Raw genomic sequence first — 21,621 nt, 5'->3', positions numbered from 1 at the left:
GGGTTTTTTTTTTGTAAGAATATAATGATTAGGAGAGAGAGAATGTAATGTATAATGAGAATAAATGGTTTCTTTGTTGTAAAATTGTCTTAAATATAAATCTAAAAGTTTTTTGGGGGGGGAGGGCTGGTAAAGAGTGGGGAATGGAGGTAGGAAGTATATTCTCTAATTTATCATTTAGATTTTCACTTCACGATAATTTTTAATTTTAGGTAACGTTTATAAGCATTTCATCCATGGCTTTCAGAGGCTTTATTGCATGCAATAGCTTTTCGGAATATTAACTACTTTTCTTTCCCCCCCCCTTCTAGAATCTATCTATAGAAAAAAGACCGACAAGGAGACATGATCTTCTGCAGTCAAACTTCCTGACAAGAAGTTGTTATCTAGAAGGTCGAAGCTAACAGGAACCAGTGAGCAAAATTTCTGACAATTGTAGCCACCTTTTCATTCTTGGCAAGTGGAATTTGCCACCTTCAACCACAGATTCCTATTGTTTCAAATTGAAGACAAGATCAAATTGTACAAAATTCATCCAAGGCAAAGGAATAATTTTCTACTCTCTTGTGGAAAGCAGAGAAACTACGATGTCTAAGAAACAAAATCAGAAGGGTAAGATTGCATTTGTTAATGCTTTTTATTTTAAAAATTGTGCTTATAATAGATCCATAATTTCATCTTTCTGTAATTACTATTATGATTTTAGCAGGGTAAATACTTGTTTACTCTGTGTGAAAATCATGCCATAGATCTTTGTTTATTGTCTGAAAATTATTGATTAGAATACGATGTTCTAAGATAATCAGGAAAAAAAAATTCTAGTGTTAAGACATTCAGTTTTGCCAAAGTGAGAGTTATGTCTTTTTTTTTTGTTTTGAAAGATTTTATTTTGAGTTTTACAATTTTTCTCCTAATCTTGCTTCCCCCCTCACCCCCCACAGAAGGCAATCTGTTAGTCTTTATATTGTTTCCATGATATATATTGATCTAAGTTGAATGTGATGAGAGAGAAATTATATCCTTAAGGAAAAAAATAAAGTATAAGAGATAGCAAAATTACATAATAAGATAACAGTTTTTTAAAATTAGAGGTAACAGTCTGGTCTTTGTTCAAGGTTTGCAATTCTTTCTCTGGGTACAGATGGTATCCTCCATCGCAGATATTCCAAAATTGTGCCTCATTGTTGTACTGATGGAATGAGCAAGTCCATTAAGGTTGATCATCACCCACATGTTGCTCTTAGGGTATACAGTATTTTTCTGTTTCTGCTCATCTCTCTCAGCATCAGTTCATGCAAGTCCTTCTAGGCTTCTCTGAATTCCCATCCCTCCTGGTTTCTAATAGAATGATAGTGTTCCATGACATACATATACCACAGTTTGTTAAGCCATTCCCCAGTTGAAAGACATTCACTTAATTTCCAATTCTTTGTCACCACAAACAGGGTTGCTATGAATATTTTTGTACAAATGAAATAATAATAATCTCTTTCGGGTATAGAACCAATAGTGGTATTGTTATGTCTTAATCAAATTGTAATTTAAGTTGGAGTGTCAGAATCAATGCATATTTTGAAAAATGTCTTTTAATCTGGAATTAAGGAATAGGCATTTGTTAGAGCAATGGAGTTAGGGTACTCATACAAGAAAAGTAAGAACTTCTATTTACAGGTCTTGACATCTCCTTGGAGACAGACCAATGCAAAAGAACAAGCTCTGGAGTGAAAAGGTTTTGATCATATGTTGTTTCATACTAAAACTTTTCTTGAAATAGGCATATATATACAAACTTAAAAAGAAAAATTATACTGTTAAAATAATTGCAAATTAGATTAATCTAGTCATAAGAAGAAAATTACAGGGTATATTATAAGTCATTGGAGGTGTGTTTCAATATATTCGTTCAACATATAAGCATCTACTATTATTTATAGGGTATCTTGGCAGGTTTAAATCAGGACATTGCACTATGTCAGGTCTTTTGTGTTGAGTGAGAAGGAATCTCCTTTAAATGTTAACTTTCTTATTTCACATTTCCTTTTTTAAGATAAACACACACACACACACACACACACACACACATATACACACACACACATACACACACACACACACACACACACACACACACACTTCTTCAAAAAACTGGTTTCATTTTGGAAGGAATCTATCAAATTGGAAATCTTAATTTTCAGGAATAATAGAAGTGACCAAAAGAAACTGACTTCTCCTTTGTGATACAGTTTTCCATATCAAATGTTGATCTTTTTTCCCCCAACATTTGATTTTTCAAACTTTGGTCATCAATAATTCAAATTTCTTTTGTCAGTTATACTAGAAATATTATGCAAGATGATTTTATCCTGCAAGTGGGAAAATGCCTTGTGCACTTCCCACTTTCCTAGAAGACAAATCCAGTATATTTAGTGGTTTCCTTTTTATATTAAGCACCTTTTTTTTACATTTTAAAAAACATTAGTTATTGAGAGATCCTGTCAGAAGCATTAAGCGTTTAAAATTATGCCCTTCATTGCAATTTCCCACTCTTTTCCATATATATTCTTCCCCCCATTATGCAAAAAACCATCCCTCTATAAAAATTAAAAAAGAAAGGGAAAAAAGGGAAAAAAACCAACCAGCACACCAGTTGTATTTGAGAGTGTGAAATAGTTGACTACCTTGTAGTGAAAGGAAAGAGATTCATGTTTTTTCCACTTCTTTTCCGAGTCCGTGCATAAGATTCATAGCAGTCAGTTTTGGTTCTTTGTATTTGTGTACATTGTTGTAGTTATCATGCATATTAGTTCTCTGATTCTGCTTACTTCATTAATATTAGTTTATATAAGCCTCATGTATCAATAAGTTCTTTGTTTATTGTTTGTTAGGGTTCAGTGATGGTCTATCCTATTTGTATACAACGGTTCACTTAGTCATTCCTCAAAAGATGGTCATGCACTTGGTTTCTGATTTTTTTTTACTACCCCAAAAAAGAAAAAAATGGGTACATTGCAAGCAGTACCTATGAAGAAAGCCCCTTAGGTTGCTTTACTACTTACTGATGCAGATGGTCAGATCCTCAAGGTAATTTTTTTTTTACTCTAATTTTGTTTTCCATATTTGATTAGGTCAGTTTTATTGGGATATTTATTAGCTTGTGATTAGTGAGAACTGAATAGGAATTATTAATCTGCCATAATCATATTAAATAAAGGTCCTGGGCATGGTGTGGTAATAAAAAAAGGATCAAAGACATTTATAGAACAAACAAATCTGTACATATAAATCATTTCAATGCATTAATAATCTATGAACCAAAAAGTATGATATAACCTAACTTTAAAGGCTCCATTATCTCACTATGTTTATTTTTCTTTCTCCATTGTTACAAAGTATTCCTCTTCATCCTCTATGATTATTATCCCTGAGTTCCAGAAAAAAATGTCCTGTTTATCTGCTTGAGGCCTTGCCATTGGTCTTTTAACATTTTATGGGTCCCAATGTAGAGTGGCCTGTTTTTTTTTCTGAACATATGTTTCCTAAATGATATTCCTTACTCCATACACTGAATTGAAGCCATAATTTTTAATTTGCCTAAGGTTTTATACCCACTTTGTATTTCTCTTCTGTTCTTTGAGTCACTAGCAATTTCAATTCTTCAAATATTATGTCATACATTATTGTAACTGTACAGCCTCACTGGGAGAATGCTGATCTTAAAAGATGTTTTTTTTGTGTGTGTGTGTGTGTGTGTGTATATATATGTGTGTGTGTGTGTGTGTGTGTGTGTGTGTGTATCAGAGAGCAGCTCAGGATCATTTAAAAATATTGCATGATTTCCCAAATGGTACTCAGCTCACTTTCTTCCTGTCCATCTTCACTGCTCCTCCAGGATATATGTGGTGATGGACTAACTCATTGTAAAGAGCATGATAAGTATATAAAATATTACAATCTTGTATACCCTTTTATATAATTAATATTATAAGCTTGTCCACCCATTTATAAAATGACGGATTTACTCTGTTGCCTCAGGTTGTTTTAGGATATCAGAACCACAGCTATTTTAGCATTAACTGAATAAATTTATTAGACAAAAATATCTGTAAGTGGTTTGAATTATCTATCCCATTTACATGGTGACATTCTGAGATTTGTTTTTATGTCTCCAGTAGATTTGTTAATTCATGATAACATAAGTCACTGAAAATTTGAATATCTTTTGGTGTTTTCTGTTGTAAAAGAATTTAAATGGAAATAGTTTTATTTTAAAAATCTACCTCACCTTAATAATAGTAAAAATAATAAATAAGCTAAAAGATTTACTCTTTCTCTTCCCTCCAGATTTTTAAATTTCCACTGATATACAGATTTATAAAATGTTGAAATTGATTTTTGATTGGGGAGCAGCTAAATATTCATTCTGAAGACCTAAGTCATGATTTTTTTTTTAAAAAAATAAATATATGAGTCAGTTCTATATACTGGTAGGTGTAACACTTTTGTCCTATATAATTACATATACTCCATTTGCTTTCTATTTAGAATAGGCAAGAAGAAACCTCAGCCTGCCTTAATTTGGCTAGAATTTGGTGTTTTAGTGGTGGATGCTATGAATATATAAACTTGAGTTAAAGGGTTTCAGAGTTGGAAAAAAGTTCAGTGGCCCTTTGATCCAACCTATAGCTAAAAAATTAACTTATTGCAAGAAATCCAAGAAGTGGTCATCCAGACTTTGCTTCAAAAACCAACTCACAGCTCCAACATGACCCATTCTACTTTTGGATAATTTGTTAGAAAGTTCATCCTTATGTCAAGTATAAATTTGCAGCTAAAATTGTAATTCAAAAAATGCTGGCTCTGAAGTTAGAAAATCTGGTTTCACACCATGTCTCTTGATATTTCTAGCTGTGTGACCTTTGGCAAGTTATCTGAAGCTATCTGAACCATAGTTTCCTCTTCTATACTTTTAAGTTCTTTTCCAACTTTTCCAACTCCAACTTATAACTATTCTCCCACTTGATAGATCTTCATATTAAGTCTTTATTTCTCCAGACTAAGCTTTCTAGATTCCTTCAGCCATTCTTCACCTAACATGGATTCAAGGCACTTCAATATCCTGATTGTTCTTCCCCCTGTGCTCCAGATGATAAACATTCTACTTAAACAGTGGTACCCAGAATTGAATTGTAATACTCTAGATATGATTTCATTATGGCAAAGTATGGAGGGACCATCATTCCTTTTTTCTCAAAGCTATGTGATATTGCCTGAGACTACATTCAGTTTTTTGGTTGCTTCATTCCACTGTTGACTCATATAGAACATGCAGCCCACTAAAATCCCTCAATCTTTTTCTATTACTATTCTTGTGAGATTTATTTTATTTTATAAACCTAAATTTTTCTTAAGTATATTTTATTAAATTCAGTCCAGTCCTGTAGCCTGTCAAGATCTTTTTGGATCTTGACTTTGTCAATGTCATTATGTCTAATGAGCATACCACGTATAAAGTCATTGACAGAAATATTCGACAGTTTAGGGCAAAGTAGAAATAATCCTTTAGAAAGCTAATAACTTCACACTGAATAATTAACATCTATTTTTTGAACTTAGTTACTCGATTCTGAATCATGCTAGTTACAAGTTATTGCTAAGTTATAAATCTGTAACATTAGAGATGTTACAATGAAGAGAGTAAGCCATATGGCAATACGGAGGGAAACGGTCTATAAATACCACAGATCCTGGGGAAGTAATAGTTAAAGGGAATTTATAAAAATTGTCTTTGATGAAAGTTTCTTTTGTGGAGCCTAACAGTCATGGGAATTGTAGGAAACAAATGATGGTAGAGAACTATAGACAGAGAACTTTGTAGTCCCAGTTTAAATAACCACTGAAATTGGATGGAACAAAAAGAGTGAGCTTCCTTACTTCATGTGACCTTTGTTACTGGTGATCCTTCCTCTCATTCATTTGTTGAAAAGTAGCTGTTAAATTACTTCTGTATGTACAAAACTGTTTTCATGTGTTCTTTCAGCTAATGAAACTTTAAAGCAGTAAAAGAAAATTTCTCCCCACTAACTTTTGCCTTCCTCACAGGAGTCTCCCCTCAATCTGGACTAGGAAAAAAGATACAACATACATGAGAGTTAAAGTTCAATGTAAGACAATATATGATTTTGCCAAAATGAGACATGCAGACATAGAATGCATTATCCATAACAGAGAATCACTTTAGTCTAGAGAACATAATACTTTTTAGAGAGGTGTCATTTGGTTAGGATTTAGAAGAGTAAGTAGGATTGGATAGGCAAATGACATACAGAATGACACTCTGATCAAGACTGTCAGCATAAACAAAGCTTTAGAATCAGGAATAATCATGGCATTTTAGTATATATTGATATATTAGAGTGGAAGGTTCTTAAAGATAAAGAATTAAAATTATAGGTAGGGTGAGATTGTGTCTTTGAGGGTCACATACTGAGTTTTTAAGTTTGATTTTATCTTATGAATAGACTGGAACCAATAAAATAATCTCAGTAGGGCATGACATAAGGAAATTAGTATTTTAAGGAGATGAATCTGATGGGAATATGTAGGATGAATTGCTAATTCAGTGTTTTGTTTTTAGTTTTATTAATCCCTTTGATCTTTCAGCATTTACCTCCAAAGAACTCTAAAATAATACCTCATATCAAATTTTGGAGTGGTTGAAGCAACAAAAGATTGGCTAAAACAATTTTATAGCCCAGGACAACCTAGGAGGTTGGCAGGAGGGAGGTTTGTCTCACCTGGAGTGCTGTAGGTTGCCCTGCAGTGCCAGCAAGTAAGCCTTGGGGACAACTGCACTCTCAGTCCACTGGTGGTGGCTGATGGTAGGCAAGGTTAAACAACTGGTCAGAAGGAGATTGCAGGGGACTTTTTGCTGGCACTGGGTTCAAGACCCTGTTGAATTGCTCATATGCAGTTTTAGATTATAGTCCCAAGGCCAAAGGAGTGATAGCACTTGTGGCCACAGATTGCACTGATCATCTCCTGAAAGAGATCCCAAAATGAAAACTTTCAGAAATATTATAGCCAAATCTCCCAAGTCAAGAAGACAATATTGCAAGCAGCCAGAAGGAAACAATTCAAATACTGTGAAATCATAGTCATGTTCACATAGAATTTAGCAGCTCCACCTCAAAGGAGAAGAGTGTTTGGAATATAATATTCCAGAAATCAAAGGAACTAGGATTACAATCAGAATAAGTTATTCAGGAAAACTGAATATAATCCTTTCATGGATGAAGAAGAGAGGATTTTCAAGCATTCCTGAATAGAAAATTTGCCATTCAAATAATAAGATTCAAGAGAAGCATAAAAAGGTAAACATGAAGGAGAACTCATAAGGGAATAAGGTTGAAAAAGGTTGAAATGTTTCTATTCCTATATGGGAAGATGATAATTATAACTCTTGTTTTTTTTAGTTTAGTTTAGTTTAGTTTTGTTTTGTTTTGTTTTTGCAAGGCAATGGGGTTAAGTGACTTGCCCAAGGCCACACAGCTAGGTACTCCAGGTACTCCTGACTCCAGGGCCAGTGCTCTATCCACTGCGCCACCTAACTGCCCCGATAATTATAACTCTTACTAATTTTATAATTATTAGATCAATTAGATGGAATATACATGGATGGGGGCTTGGGGGTGAGTTGCTTGTGAAAGAATGATTTAAAAAAAATAATGGGATGAAAATGAAAGATGCACTGGGAGACGGGGGAAGGAAGAGGAAGAATGGAAAAATTGTCTCGTATTAAAAGAAGCATGAAGGCACAGTGGACAGAGCACCAGCCCCTGGAGTCAAGAAGACCTGAGCTCAAATCCGGCCTCAGACACTTAATAATCACTTAGCTGTGTGATCTTGGGCAAGTCACTTAACCCCATTGCCTTACAAAAACAAATCAAAAAAAAGAAGCATGAAAGAAAAAGGTTTTAACATAAAGGAGAAGATAGAAGGGTGAGCAATGCTTGAATTTTTGAATTCTTTGGATTCTTTTGGATTCTCTTTGGAATTGACTCCAAAGGGAATGACATGCACATTCAGTTTTGTCTAGTTGTGCTCCTTGCATACGAAGAAGTATGAGGGAAAGAGGATAAGAAAGGAGAGAGGGTCTAAGAGAAGGGAGGGTAGATTAAGGGAGCTAGTGGTCAGAAGCAAAATAGATTTTTGAAGAGGCACAGAGTAAAAAAAAGTTGATGGATAATATTTTTTAAGAAAGATTTTATTTTGTTTTAAATTTTCCCCCCATTCTTGCTCCCCCCCCCACAGAAGGCATTCTGTTAGTCTTTACATTGGTTCCATGTTACACATTGATCTCAGTTTAATGTGATGACAGAGAAATCATATCCTTAAGGAAGAAAAATAAAGTATGAGGTAGTAAAATTACATAATAAGATAACGATTTTTTTTCTAATTTGATGGTAATAGTCTTTGGTCTTTGTTCAAAATGCATAATTTTTTTCTCTGGATACAGATAGTATTCTCCATTGCAGATAGCCCATAATTGTCCCTGGTTGTTGCACTGATGGAATGAGCAAGTCCATCAAGTTTGATCATCACCCCATGTTACTGTTAGGGTGTACAATGTTTTTCTAGTTCTGCTCATCTCCCTCAGCATCAGTTATGCAAATCCTTCCAGGCTTCCCTGAATTCCCATCCTTCCTGGTTTCTAATAGAACTATAGTGTTCCATCACATAAATATACCAGTTTGTTAAGCCATTCCCTAGTTGAAGGACATTCACTTAATTTCCAATTTTTTTTGCCACCACAAACAGGGCTGTTATAAATATTTTTGTACAGGGTATAGACCCAGTAGTGGTATTGCTGGATCAAAGGGTATGCATGTTTTTGTTGCCCTTTGGACATAATCCCAAATTGCTCTCCAGAAAGGTTGGATGAGTTCACAGCCCCACCAGCAATGTATTAGTGTCTCAGATTTCCTGCATCCCTTCCAACATTGATCATTGTCCTTTCTGGTTATACTGGCCAGTCTGAGAGGTGTGAGGTGGTATCTCAGAGATGCTTTAATTTGGATTTCTCTAATAAGCAATGATTTGGAGCAATTTTTTCATATGACTATGGATTGCTTTGATTTACTCATCTGTAAATTGCCTTTGCATATCCTTTGACCATTTGTCAATTGGGAAATGGCTTGTTTTTTTGAAAATCTGACTCAGTTCTCTGTATATTTTAGAAATGAGTCCTTTGTGAGAAATACTAGTTGCAAAAATTGTTTCCCAATTTACTACTTTTCTTTTGATCTTTTTTACAGTGGTTTTGTCTGTGCAAAAAAAGCTTTTTAATTGAATGTAATCAAAATGATATAGTTCATTTTTAATGATGTTCTCTTTCATTTTTTTTAAGGTTTTTTTGCAAGGCAATGGGGTTAAATGGCTTGCCCAAGGCCACACAGCTAGGTAATTATTAAGTGTCTGAGGCCGGATTTGAGCTCAGGTATTCCTGATTCCAGGGCCGGTGCTCTATATTCACTGAGCCACCTAGCTGCTCCTTAAATGATGTTCTCTATCTCTTCTTTGGTCATAAACTGTTTCCCTTTCTATAGATTTGATAGGTAAACTACTCCCACTCCTTGATCTTCTAGTTTGCTTATAATTTTGTTGGTGGATAATATTGAAATGACAAAGCTTATATTAAATAACCTTGTCTTCATAGGCAAAAAGAGATTGGCTTATTTCTGAAATTGAAGGCTAATGATGGAACTCTGACCTTGAGAATCGAGAAATTGTTAGAAAAATTGTTATGGGAAATATTTTAGGGAATCAGTTAGATGAAGAAAAGCACTACTGAGTAATAACTCAGACCCACTTCATTCCACAAATGTTTACTGAGTGCTTTTTGGTGTAATGCATCTTTCTGAAGGAGGACTTTGTATAATTTAATGTCTATGCCAGAGTGTAATGTCTATGCCAATGTTTTTCCTTAGTGCAGGAGTGATGAAATGTGTTAATTCTCTGTAATTTATTCACATAAAATTAGAATCAGTCAATCAGTTAATAAATGTTGTTGTTGATGTTCAGGTATGTCCTACTCTTTGAGACCCTATTTGGGACTTTCTTAGCAGAGATACTAGAGAGGTTTGACATTTCCTTCTCCAGCTCATTTTACAGATGAGGACACTGAGGCTAACAGTTAAGTGACTTGCCCAGGATCACAAAACCAATAAATTTCTGAGACCAGATTTGAACTCAGGGAGATGAATTTTCTAGACTTCAGCACCAGTACTCCATCCATTGTGCCACCTAGTTATCCCAGTAAACATTTAGTGTTTACTTAATATATCCTATGCACTAAATTTTGGAGTTAAAAATAAAAAGAATGACATCTCTACTCACGAGAAGCATCTATTTTTTTTTTTGTTGTTGCTTCTATTCTTATCTATTGTAATAGAAGTGATAACTGGGTTCACAAGATTTTAACACCGTTAATTCTTCATCATTAATCCACATTAATCATGTTAAGTATAACTTTTGACAGATGTTAAAGCCCATAATTCCTAGGGCAGTGAAGCATGCTTATCTCCATATCTTAGATACATTTCTTCTTTTAAAATTTTATTTATTTAAGGCAATGGGGCTAGGTGACTTGTCCAAGTGACTTGCCAGGCAATGTGTCTGAGACCGGATTTGAATAGAGCCAGTGCTCTATCTACTGTCCCATCTATGTGCCCCTTGGATACATTTCTTATTCTTATTCTTCTGTGATATTTAGCCTATGATGCAGTACTTTGTCTCTCTTTGAGAATTTCTATAATTTTGGAACAGTTTTTCCTTCTGTATGTCAGTTGATTTATCATAGTTACTATTTTCTCTATGGAGGACATATCCACTAGAAATTTTAAAAATTCCCAAACCTATTTTGATTAGATATTTTACAACTTGATGAAGATGACCACGTCATCTTACGGGTTCACTTGGACTTCTGACAATAGTTAAGTTTTTTTTTTGGTAAGGCAATGGAGTTAAGTGACTGCCCAACTGACAATAGTTTTGATAAAATCTTGAGTGAAAAAATTTACTTCATTAGTAAAAATGACATTTTTTCTGTTCTTGACTTCTTCATTTGTGTGTCTTGGATTATAAGTTTTTCTTCAAAGCAACTGTTATCAGCTTTAAAAAACAATCAAACACTGAATTCCTGTTTTTTCCAAAAGACTCTTGTGTCACACTATAACAAGGGTGAAAATTAAGTACAACTCCTCCAACTGCCAGATCTCTCTCTGAGGGTCTTTGCTTGTTTTTTAAGGACTGATTTTGCAACATTAGTTTTCAGATTCTTTAAAAATTTTTCTTTTTCTTTTTTGGATTTTTGCAAGGCACTGGGGTTTCACTTAAGTGATTTGCCCAAGGTTACACAGCTAATTAAGTATAAAGTCTGATTGGACTCAGGTCCTCCTGACTCTGGACCTGTGCTCTATCTACTGTGTCACCTAGCTGTCCCAAATTTTTTATTTTTTAACCCCACTTTATTTTGTCCTTTAATGAGCCTGATCTGTTTCATTGTGGTCTTCTAGTGATTCTTTAAATGTTATAGACTTCAACACACCAGAAACTGCTACAATGTCAATAATATACTCTTTAAAAGCCATGGTTTTTGTACTTTTACCTAAAGTAATTATCCATTCATAAAAATCATGAAATTTAAAAAATAGGAAAAGAGAGCAATGAAAATAATATGGCATGAACTGACTAAAGGTAGAAGGAAACCAGATCATTCTGGTTTCATCTGGTCAAGGTCAGGCTAGCATTAGAAACAGTGGTATAACCATTGTTATCACAAAATGAATTATTAAAATTATTACTTTTCCTAAGTACAGCGGTACTTTGATACTCATTGTTAATTTGTTTGGGAACTCTTGATAAGTGAAAAACCTCCGAGTAGGGAACAAATTTTTTCCATTAGAAATAATTTGTGAAAATTCTCAGAACTTTCACATTTTACTGAGCCAATATTAAAAAAAATAACTTTTTGTATTACAGAACCTTAAAACTAAATATAAATGAATAAAAAAGTAATTACATAAAAATAAAATTTTACTTCACTTTACTTGTTCTGAGAGGGGTTCCTGGCACAATGAGTTGTTGTTGTTTGTCCTTTGATTGAGAGCAAAGAAGACCATGACAGCAGGTAGGTGATGCCATGATATGCAATGAATTGGATTTGAGTGAGGGGAGCTGTACAAAGTCACCATCCTCACTTTCTCCTCCAGAGCCATCTGGTTCCAGTGGCCAGATAAGATTCAGCCTTGGATGCAGTGGGAGACCTTGGCCTTTTAAAGTTGTGGTCTTTCCTTGGTTATAGTTTGACTGAGGCAAAGTCCATTCAGTGATTAAGGTTAGAGATGGGCAAAGAGTCCAAGAATAGCCATTTTGCTTAGTCCAAAAAAAAAAAATTCGACTGGGAGGGGATCAGGACTTCTGGCCAAAACAGAAACAATTGCCATTTGCTTTAACTCTGAAGCAGTCTAGGCCCAAACAGTGAGTAAGTGGGAGTTCTGCACTCTTGGTGAGCCACCTTGAGACTGACCTTTGAACTATTCTGTTGGACCTCTGTTTCATCTAGAGTGGACATTTTCTCTTGCATTGAGCAGTCATGGCACACTGAAACATTTTTTTCTCATCAAAATGTATTAGTAATGGTTTGACAAGTCATGAAACCAATAAGTATCCAGCTATCACTGTAATTGGAATAGCATTGAATGATTAGATTCTATTCTCAAGAACTAATATTATTTACAGCGAAATTGTGAAATCTTAACAATATCACTTCAGTACAATCCTGTTACTGTTTTTATTGGGAAATCTTTGGTAGAAGAAAGGGAGTTTTGAAGCAATTTTTGAAAGAGGTACAGAGAGGAAGTTTGGGAATGTGATAAAGGTGAGAGGGCATCATAGAATCTTTTACTCATTTATATCAATTGTTTTTATTTTTCAGGGATTATTACTGCAACCAGAGAGGTCAGCTAGGGTCGGGGGGTGGGGGGTGGGGGAGATCCTAGAGACAGCTGTGAGAAAATCATAGAGCTCTCTGAGCAATGTAAGAATTAAAAAAACCCCACTATTATAAAGTTTACCACAAGTAAATAAGCAATACAAAAGCAATACCAGCCTTCCTATGGAAGTTAAGAGAATACTTAAAAGCTAGGATGGAAATGTCATACACATCCAGAAGAAAAAAACAGAATGCATACTATATTCACTTTTTCCCCTCCTTTTTATGGTGTTTTTCTTTCCTCTTAGTTCTAATTCTTCTTTCACAGCATACTAAAATGTAAATATGTTAAACATGAATGAAAACAATTTTTATCAGTTTTCCCCCATGGGGAGGGAAGGGAAGGTATTAGAAAACTGCGAACCTCATAAATTTGCAAATGGATGAATTTTGAAAAACTACCATTGCATATAATTGGAAAAATAAAATTCAATTTTGGGTAAGATGAAAAAAAGGTATTTGTTCATTAAAACGAAAGGAAAGAATGAGAAATGGAAAACAGGAGAAGATGCAAGGGAGAGAGATTCTGGAAGATTATGAGGGCCTAGTGTGGCAGAGTATGACTGGTCCAGGGAGTGAACTCATTCCTATTTTGACCATAAGAAAAATAAAATATTCCATTTGGTTTGTTTGTTGCTATAAATAATGAATATTGTTAATTAGGTACTGAATTCTTTTAAATTTAAATTTATTTAAAATGTTTCTGATGGAATAAAAGTATTGTTTAGTTCAAAAAAATAGTGACCAGGCAAAGGAGGTATGACAGTTGCTATAACAACAGGGCTGAAACTGAGGCTTGCTAAAAGCAATCTCCCTGATCAGTCTAGTAGAGAGGGAGAGGTGGACTTTTTATAAGAACCCTTGGGGAAGGGACTTAGGGGCAGGACTGGAGGTACCAGGGAGGTACCAGAGAGGGACTAATGAGTGGCTTAATGTATGACATAAAGTTGTCTTCTTGCATATGTCTAAGGGATGCAGAGTTTTAGGTTAACCACACATTCTTAAATTTAGGATAAGTACTTAACTGAAGGTGTTTGCCTGGGAGTTAGAATTTTTGTTAACTCAAGGGAAGCCTTAAAGAATTTATTATGTTTAATGGAAGAGACAGATAATATTACTTGGAGGCAACTAGATAGGATTGCATAGTGAGCTAATACTGTAAATATAGAAATAGGGAAGGTCTAACAGTTTTATAAGATTAACTATTTTAACAGAGTGCCTATTTTCTTAGGAACATTCCTTGCTTTTAGGGTTTAGGGGGTTTGCTTGTAAAGAACAGTACAGAGAAAGGAAATTTGTTAAATACAGGAAAAAAAAAAGGAAAAAGATATTTCTTTCTAGCCTGCTTTGTTACCACATACTTATGCTACTTTCTGACAGTTTTGTATGTACAAGTTGCTAAAGGTATTAACTAATATAAAAGTTAAGCTTTAAGACAACACTTTCAGGTTGCTCATTATGTTGAGTGACATCTTTTGATTATTTAGGTATACCATTTTTTTTTAAAGTGTCCACACAGAGAAATTGCTGATAGATAAGTATCTGAATCTAGATAATCTAGATAAATTATTGATCAGTGTCAACTTATTATTACAATTTTAAAACATAGAGTGAGGGTGGCTAGGTGGCACAGTGGATAAAGCACCAGCCCGGGAGTCAGGAGTAGCTGGGCTCAAATCTGGTCTCAGACATTTAGTAATTACCTAGCTGTGTGACCTTGGGCAAGCCACTTATCCCATTTGCCTTGCAAAAACCTAAAAAAATAAATAAATAAAACAGAGTGAGGAATGAAAAATCTTTATTTCAAAAACACAACTTTGTAATATTTTAACTTAAAGGAGAGCTTAGGATTTTATTAGTTATAGAATCATGCAATCAGAATTGACCTATTTCTTTACTCAGGGAAGAGAAGGGAGGAATAAAAAGTATTTGTAAGTTTTAAGAAGAATATCGGGGCTGTCTTTTAAGGATACAAACTGAAATTTTTCTAGACCTAAAGTAGATATTTAGCTAAAACTCTTTTAGAAATTTCTAAAGCACTGGAAGTCTATGATCTATTTTAACCTCTAAGAATGAAGATAGAATGAGAGGTTAAAAGCATGAGGAGCTTTAGAAAGAGTTTTCTACTGTTAGGGAGTTTTGAATTTTTAAGAGGCAGTTATCTTTTTAAAAAAACACATTCTTCTTTAAGCTCTAATGCTGATGTAGTACCTAAAGAGGCATTTTGTAAAAGTATAGTTTATTATTTTCAGACTGATTTTCTAGTTTGTTATTATCTGGGTCTCATATTATCCCACCAGCTGACTTTTTCCCCCTCCATCATTGCATATTTCCTTTCTTATAAGATATCAATGACTAAGTAGAAGAATTGAAACTCCTTTTTTTCCTTAGTTTTTTTGTGAGCCAATGGGGTTAAGTGGCTTGCCCAAGGCCACACAGCTAGGTAATTATTAAGTGTCTGAGGCCGGATTTGAACTCAGGTACTCCTGACTCCAGGGCCGGTGCTCTATCCACTTAGCCACCTAGCTGCCCCCCAGAATTGAAACTCTTAGTCAGTTTTACTGCTTTGTCATTGAAAGATTTATATTGGAAGAGAGTCAGGTTAAAATCAGAAATTTGTATTTTGGAAATGATTTATGGATTTTTATTTTTCGTATTGTCCCAGTCATTCATTACTACATATAAATGAGAGTTGACATCTCAAAATAGTTTGTTTAGTACTGCAGTTTTTTAATTGCATAAAACATATCATAAAATTAAATAGATATAGTAGCTATAGTAATGAGAGTTGCATTGCAGCAGTAGCACCTAGCTTTTATTTTTTTTTTAGATTTGCAAAGCATTTTATATACATTATCTCATTTGATTCCTACAACTCTGGGAGGCAGGTGCTGTTATAATCTTTCTTTAGCACAGAAAAGTTACGGGACTCACTCAGGGTCCGACAACTAGGAAATATTTGAGGCAGATTTTGAATTCAGGCCCTCTTGACTAAAGACTAATCCACTTTGCCAGTAACTATAATTGTGATTATATAGTGCTTTGAAGTTTACAGAGTAATTTACATATATTATCACTACAGCCTTGTGAGATTGATACTACATATCTCATTATCCTTATCTTGTAAATGGGAGAAAACTGAAACTCGATGAGATTGTAATTTGACCATTTTAACAAGCTAATAACTTGACAGAAGCGGCATTTGGACCTAGGCCTCTTGAGAGGACTCGAGAACACATTCTATTGTTGTTTAGTATCTCCATTAGGTTACAAAAACATTCCAAAATACCCCCAAAATAAAACATACTAGAATGTTTGAGGATCAATAAATGATTTGTTTTGATTTTACTTAAAAGATAAGAGATTTTTGTTGTTATTTTAACAATCAATGGCTTTCAGTATCTTCATTTACTGCCTTATGGTTTTTATGATTAAGTATTTCCCTCCTGAAGTGGAATTGAGAAAAATCTGAAAGGGAAGGAAGTGAATTTTTTTTTTTATTTGTAAGGGTTATTTCATATGTGGGAGATCTACCCTCAGACTGATGAAAAATGGCACAAGACAGAAAAGATTAGACATTAAAATCAATACCATTGCCTCCTAGCTATTCTCTAGAGTCTATTATTACCGAGAAGGTTTGTAAGAAGTGGGCTGACTCTACTATCCAATCAGCGGTCACAGAGGAATTGGCAGAATTAATGCTGGAACCAGCAAATCCTTTTAAACAATGAGACCCTTAAGACTTTACTTAGAGGTTAAATTTCTGTAATAGAGGCTAGCAACTTATTCTGTTGCAGACACCAGAGACCTGGGGAAATCTTTTAGCATGGCTGAACTGAGAAGAGGGGTGGAGTAAGGTGGTATTTAATTGCTTGTCTGTGTCCTTAATAAAAATCCTGACCTCTCCATCATACTATACTCTGGAAGGGAGGGGGAATCATAATTCTCTCCTAGAGTTTGGAAATTTCCCAGTGCAAATGCTAAGTTTAAAATTTATCTGAAAAGGAGAGAAACAACATCCTTCAAGATATATCCAGGAGGATACTCAAAGTAACAAGAGTAAAGAAATACATCATCAATAAAGAATATGTGCCAAATTAAAGCAAAATTAACAACAGAAGAGTCAAAGGCCCTTGACTGCCTGCTTATCTGCATTCAATGCAAATCTTTTTAAAAGATTACCTATTAATTAATAGAATTATGGTTGTTCTTTGTTTTGGACTAGTCATCATAGCTATCCATATGATGTACTTAGGAAAACCAATTTATACAGACATTATATATATTGAGAAAGACTTTGCTAATAACATCATGAGTTTTAGTTTGATCCTTAGCACAAGACATAGTAAAGGAATGGTAATTTTCAAATTTTTAACTATGGAAAATATAATTTCAGAATGATAGAATGGTGTACTTTTGGAGAATTATGTAAGGCAAATGTCTCAGGCATACATATATCATCTTGGTTTAAGCCATCCTTTTACATTTTGTTTTGCTTCCCTTATCTCTTTTTATAGTTCCATTATATCCTCTTTTTTTAAAGATTTTATTTATTTCGAGTTTTACAATTTTTCCCCTAATCTTACTTCCCTCCCTCCACAGAAGGCAATTTGCCAGTCTTTACATTGTTTCCGTGGTATACATTGATCCAGATTGAATGTGATGAGAGAGAAATCTTATCCTCAAGGAAGAAACATAAAGTATAAGAGATAGCAAGATCAGACAATAAGATGCCAGTTTTTTTCTAAATTAAAGGTCTTTGTTGAAACTCCACAGTTCTTTTTTCTGTATACAGATGGTATTCTCCATTGCAGACAGCCCCAAATTGTCCCTGATTGTTGCACTGATGGAATCCATTATCCTCTTAATCCCTTTTTTGAAGATCTGTTCTTACTTTTTAATAAAAAATTTAAAACTGTTGTAAATCTCCTGAGACTCTCTTCTTTTTTCTCAAGTGTAAAATAGTTTATCAGCATTAATTTATGTTTTGTTTATTGATTTTTTGACTATTGATTTAATTCCAGCCAAACTAACCTTTGCTATCTGTGCATGCTTATTTGACCACAGGTAATGAGGTGAAATAGTATCAAAGGTGTGGGACCAAATATTGATTGAATCAGCTGAAAATGGCACAGCTGAAAAGGTGCAATATAAGAGATGACACTATAAATTCCTGTACTTTGATTTGTTTTTCCATTAATAATGGATATATATTTTAAAAATTTGTATCTCATTTTTATTGTTGCCTTTGTCTTTACATCGTATTCATTTCTGAATAGACTACTTTCTCTTCCTCTACTCAACTAGTCATTCCTTCTGACAGAGAGAAGGAAGGAGACTTAAAAGGGGAGAAAAGACTTGTGTAAAACTAGCCAGTATATCAAGTTTTTTAGAGCATATGCACTATTCCACATTCATCCTTCTAGTCCTCCAAACTCTCAACCCTGATTTTGTTCTCAACTCCTTTTCACCCCACCCCAATCACTCATCAGATCTAGACTTTTCACCTTCCACAATATCAGTTAACAAGCATTTGTTAAGTGTTTTTCATGTGTAGGTACTGAAGATATAAATACAAAGAATGCAAAAATGACTGTTTTCAAAGAGATTATGTTCTAATGGGGAGACTGTGAATACATATTTAAGTATATACTATACAAGAATTTATCAAGTACTCCTTATGTGCCACTGGGCCCAGTGGTAGGGTTCAGTATTCTCCCCTCAAGAAGATTATATTCTAATGGAGGAGACTACATGCAAAGTGTAAGTAGAAGATAATTTCAATGATTTTAGTCTTTTTGTTCTTCCAAATGAATGTTGTTCTTTTGATGATGGTTCTATAAATTGGTTCCACAGTCTGCTGTTCACTTGCTAAATATTTTAAATTAATTTAGGTAATAGCATTCATTTTAAATAAGTAGCTACTGTAATTTGAGTAGACTGGAGTAAGATGATTAAATATTGTGCTTTAGAAAGATTACTTTGGTTATTAAACGGAGGATACATTGGAGTGGTGGGCAGTAAACAAAGGCCAGAAGAATAATCAGTAAACTAATCCAGTAGTTTAGGGGGAAAGTTATATGAATTCATACCAGGGTGTGATTGTATGAATGGAGAGAAGGGAGCATATATGAGAAATACTGTGAGAATAGTGGAATTTCTGGATTATGGACATTTTAATAATTTTTTTCATAATTACAAATTGTTTTCCAGAGTAGTTGGGTCAAGTCATAGCTTTAGTTTCATGCAATCAAAAATGTCTTATTTTTTTTTTGTGATTGATTTTGTTAAGAATCATTTCCCCTAATTATAGCTGTGAAAGATACCTGATCCTGATTTCTTATAAATATACTTAATTGGTTTTAGGTTGCATATCCATTTTGACCTTATTGACTGCCAAAGGGTTTCAACAATATGCATGTTAAGAATCCCTGGTCTAGATCTTTTGTTTTTCCAAATGAATGTTATTCTTTTGGTGGTGGTAGTTCTATAAATTAATCATTTTGTAGATTGCTGCCCAGTTACTAAATCTTGGAAATTAATTTAAATAGTAGCTTTCATTTTAAGTTATATTGTTGTTTTTCCTTTGCTTTCAAAGAAGACTAATGACAGGTTGATGTTCATGAATTGGATTTAAGTGAAGCAGAATTGCACAAAGTCATCAGCTTCATTCTCTTCCAGAATCATCAGAGTCCAATGGCATGGCAGAATTAAAGATGACCTGGTGTATGAAGTATTCAGGGAGGAATAGCACCTCTGGTGTGAGGACTTGGCAAACTTTTTTTAGGACTACTCATCCGTTTTTGGGTCCACCCAGGTCCCACCTGTGACTGAGGAGTTATAGCATGTGCAGTGGCCACATCCCAGTAAACCATTTTGACAGACAGGCTCAATCAGGTTGAAGGTAACTGATGGGCCTCAGACCATAAGTTAGGTTGATATTTATCCCAAGCATGTGAACACTTCTCCCAGCAGAATGAACAGATAAGAACTGAGGCAGGCAATGTACAGTGCTTAGAACTTGGTCAGATATCAAAGAAGTCGTGGTCAATATGTAGGTATTGGTGTAAGCCTAATTTTTGCCAAGTAATTTTACTTGGTTTCCATTCAATAGATTATCAGGCCCTAGGTTATTGAGATCAGCTGTTTTTGATTCTTATCTAATCTTTTCTACTTGCTCTGCTTTTCTATTTTTAACTATTGCCAAATAGTTTTTTGGGTTGTTTTTTTTTTTTTAAATAAGGCAATGGGGTTAAGTGGCTTGCCCAAGGCCACATAGCTAGGTAATTATTAAGTGTTTGAGGCCGGATTTGAGCTCAGGTACTCCTGACTCCAGGGCCCGTGCTCTATCCACTGTGCCACCTAGCTACCCCTATTACCAAATAGTTTTGATGATAATCACTTTATCTTATTTAATTTAAATTCTATAAGGGATGTCTCCTATTTTTTTCATTGTTTTTCTTAAGAGTCTCTAGACTAAGTGTTTTTAACCTGGAGTTCTTGAAGTTAAAACTATTTATTTTTAGATTTTTGCAAGGCAAATAGGGTTAAGTGGCTTGCCCAAGACCACAAGCTAGGTAATTATTAAGTATCTGAGGCCGGATTTGAACTCAGGTACTCCTGACTCGAGGGCCAGTGCTCTATCCAATGCGCCACCTAGCCACTCTAAAACTATTTTTGACAAATAAATTTCAAAATAATTGGTATCCTTTTTTACTCTTTTGCATTTAAAAGCATTATTCTGAGGAGTACAGAAGTTTCTCCAGACTACCAAAGAGGTCCAAGAAAAACAAAAAGTTAAGAATTTCTTTTCTAGTCCTTTTGTTACTCCAAATGAATGTTTTCTTTTGGTGTGCTGTAGTCCATCCAACTCCCCTCCCATTCCCAATGCTTGTTCATTGAATAACTTTTGAAATTAAATTTTATTTTTAAATTAACAAGTATATTTTTCTCCCTAATTTTAACAAATTCTACTTTTTTAACTTTTATTTTTAATTTATAGAGTAAAACAAGCATTTCCATAACAGTACAATAAAAAAGATGATTGCACATTAAACCGCAAATCTGCTATATGCAACTTGATATTCCTCTCAAATATACAACAAATATCATGTAAATTTCTTTTTGTCTTCCCTCCTCCTCCTCCACCCAATAGGGTTATTTAGATATATACATATATATATATATATGTACATATATATAACTGAAGAGAAATAATTATAAAATATATATGAAGAAAACTAAAGAGAAATAATTATAAACTAGTATTTTTAACACTGAGAAATCTATATCCTGAGGTAAAGTCCCAGGCATGTTAATCTACTTGAACTCATTACTTAATGACTAACAAATCCCCATCCTTTCTTATCCTCCAATTATGGTGATTTTGAACTCTCATCTATTCCCTCCCCCCCATTGCCTAAGTGATTTCTTATGTCCTCTAGGATCAACTTTAGAATCTTCTGTTGGACTTTTAAAGCCTTTTATCACCTGACTTCCCTCCTGACAGTCTTAAACATTACTCCTCTGCCACCCAGTGACATTGATGTCATTGCTACTACTTAAACAAA

The 21,621-nt window shown here is 34.3% G+C and overlaps 2 protein-coding genes across 2 annotated transcripts in view; both read left to right on the top strand.

Annotated features, from left to right (window-relative positions):
• DNAJC22 (DnaJ heat shock protein family (Hsp40) member C22) overlaps window positions 1–386 on the top strand; it is a 75,672-nt gene extending 75,286 nt beyond the window's left edge. The window contains exon 4 of the mRNA XM_074225995.1: window positions 312–386. The gene's annotated coding sequence lies outside the window, so the exon portion shown is untranslated. The remainder of the gene's footprint in view (window positions 1–311) is intronic.
• Window positions 387–527: 141 nt separating this feature from the next.
• SPATS2 (spermatogenesis associated serine rich 2) overlaps window positions 528–21,621 on the top strand; it is a 144,011-nt gene continuing 122,917 nt past the window's right edge. Inside the window, exon 1 of the mRNA XM_074225991.1 lies at window positions 528–612. Within this exon, the coding sequence (XP_074082092.1) occupies window positions 588–612 (25 nt within the window). The 5' untranslated portion in view covers window positions 528–587. The remainder of the gene's footprint in view (window positions 613–21,621) is intronic.

The sequence above is a fragment of the Macrotis lagotis genome, chromosome 2 (assembly GCF_037893015.1).
Source record: "Macrotis lagotis isolate mMagLag1 chromosome 2, bilby.v1.9.chrom.fasta, whole genome shotgun sequence".
Taxonomy (NCBI): Eukaryota; Metazoa; Chordata; class Mammalia; order Peramelemorphia; family Peramelidae; genus Macrotis; species Macrotis lagotis.
The sequence above is the reverse complement of the archived record's forward strand: the minus strand, read 5'-3'. Positions and strand labels throughout refer to the sequence as shown.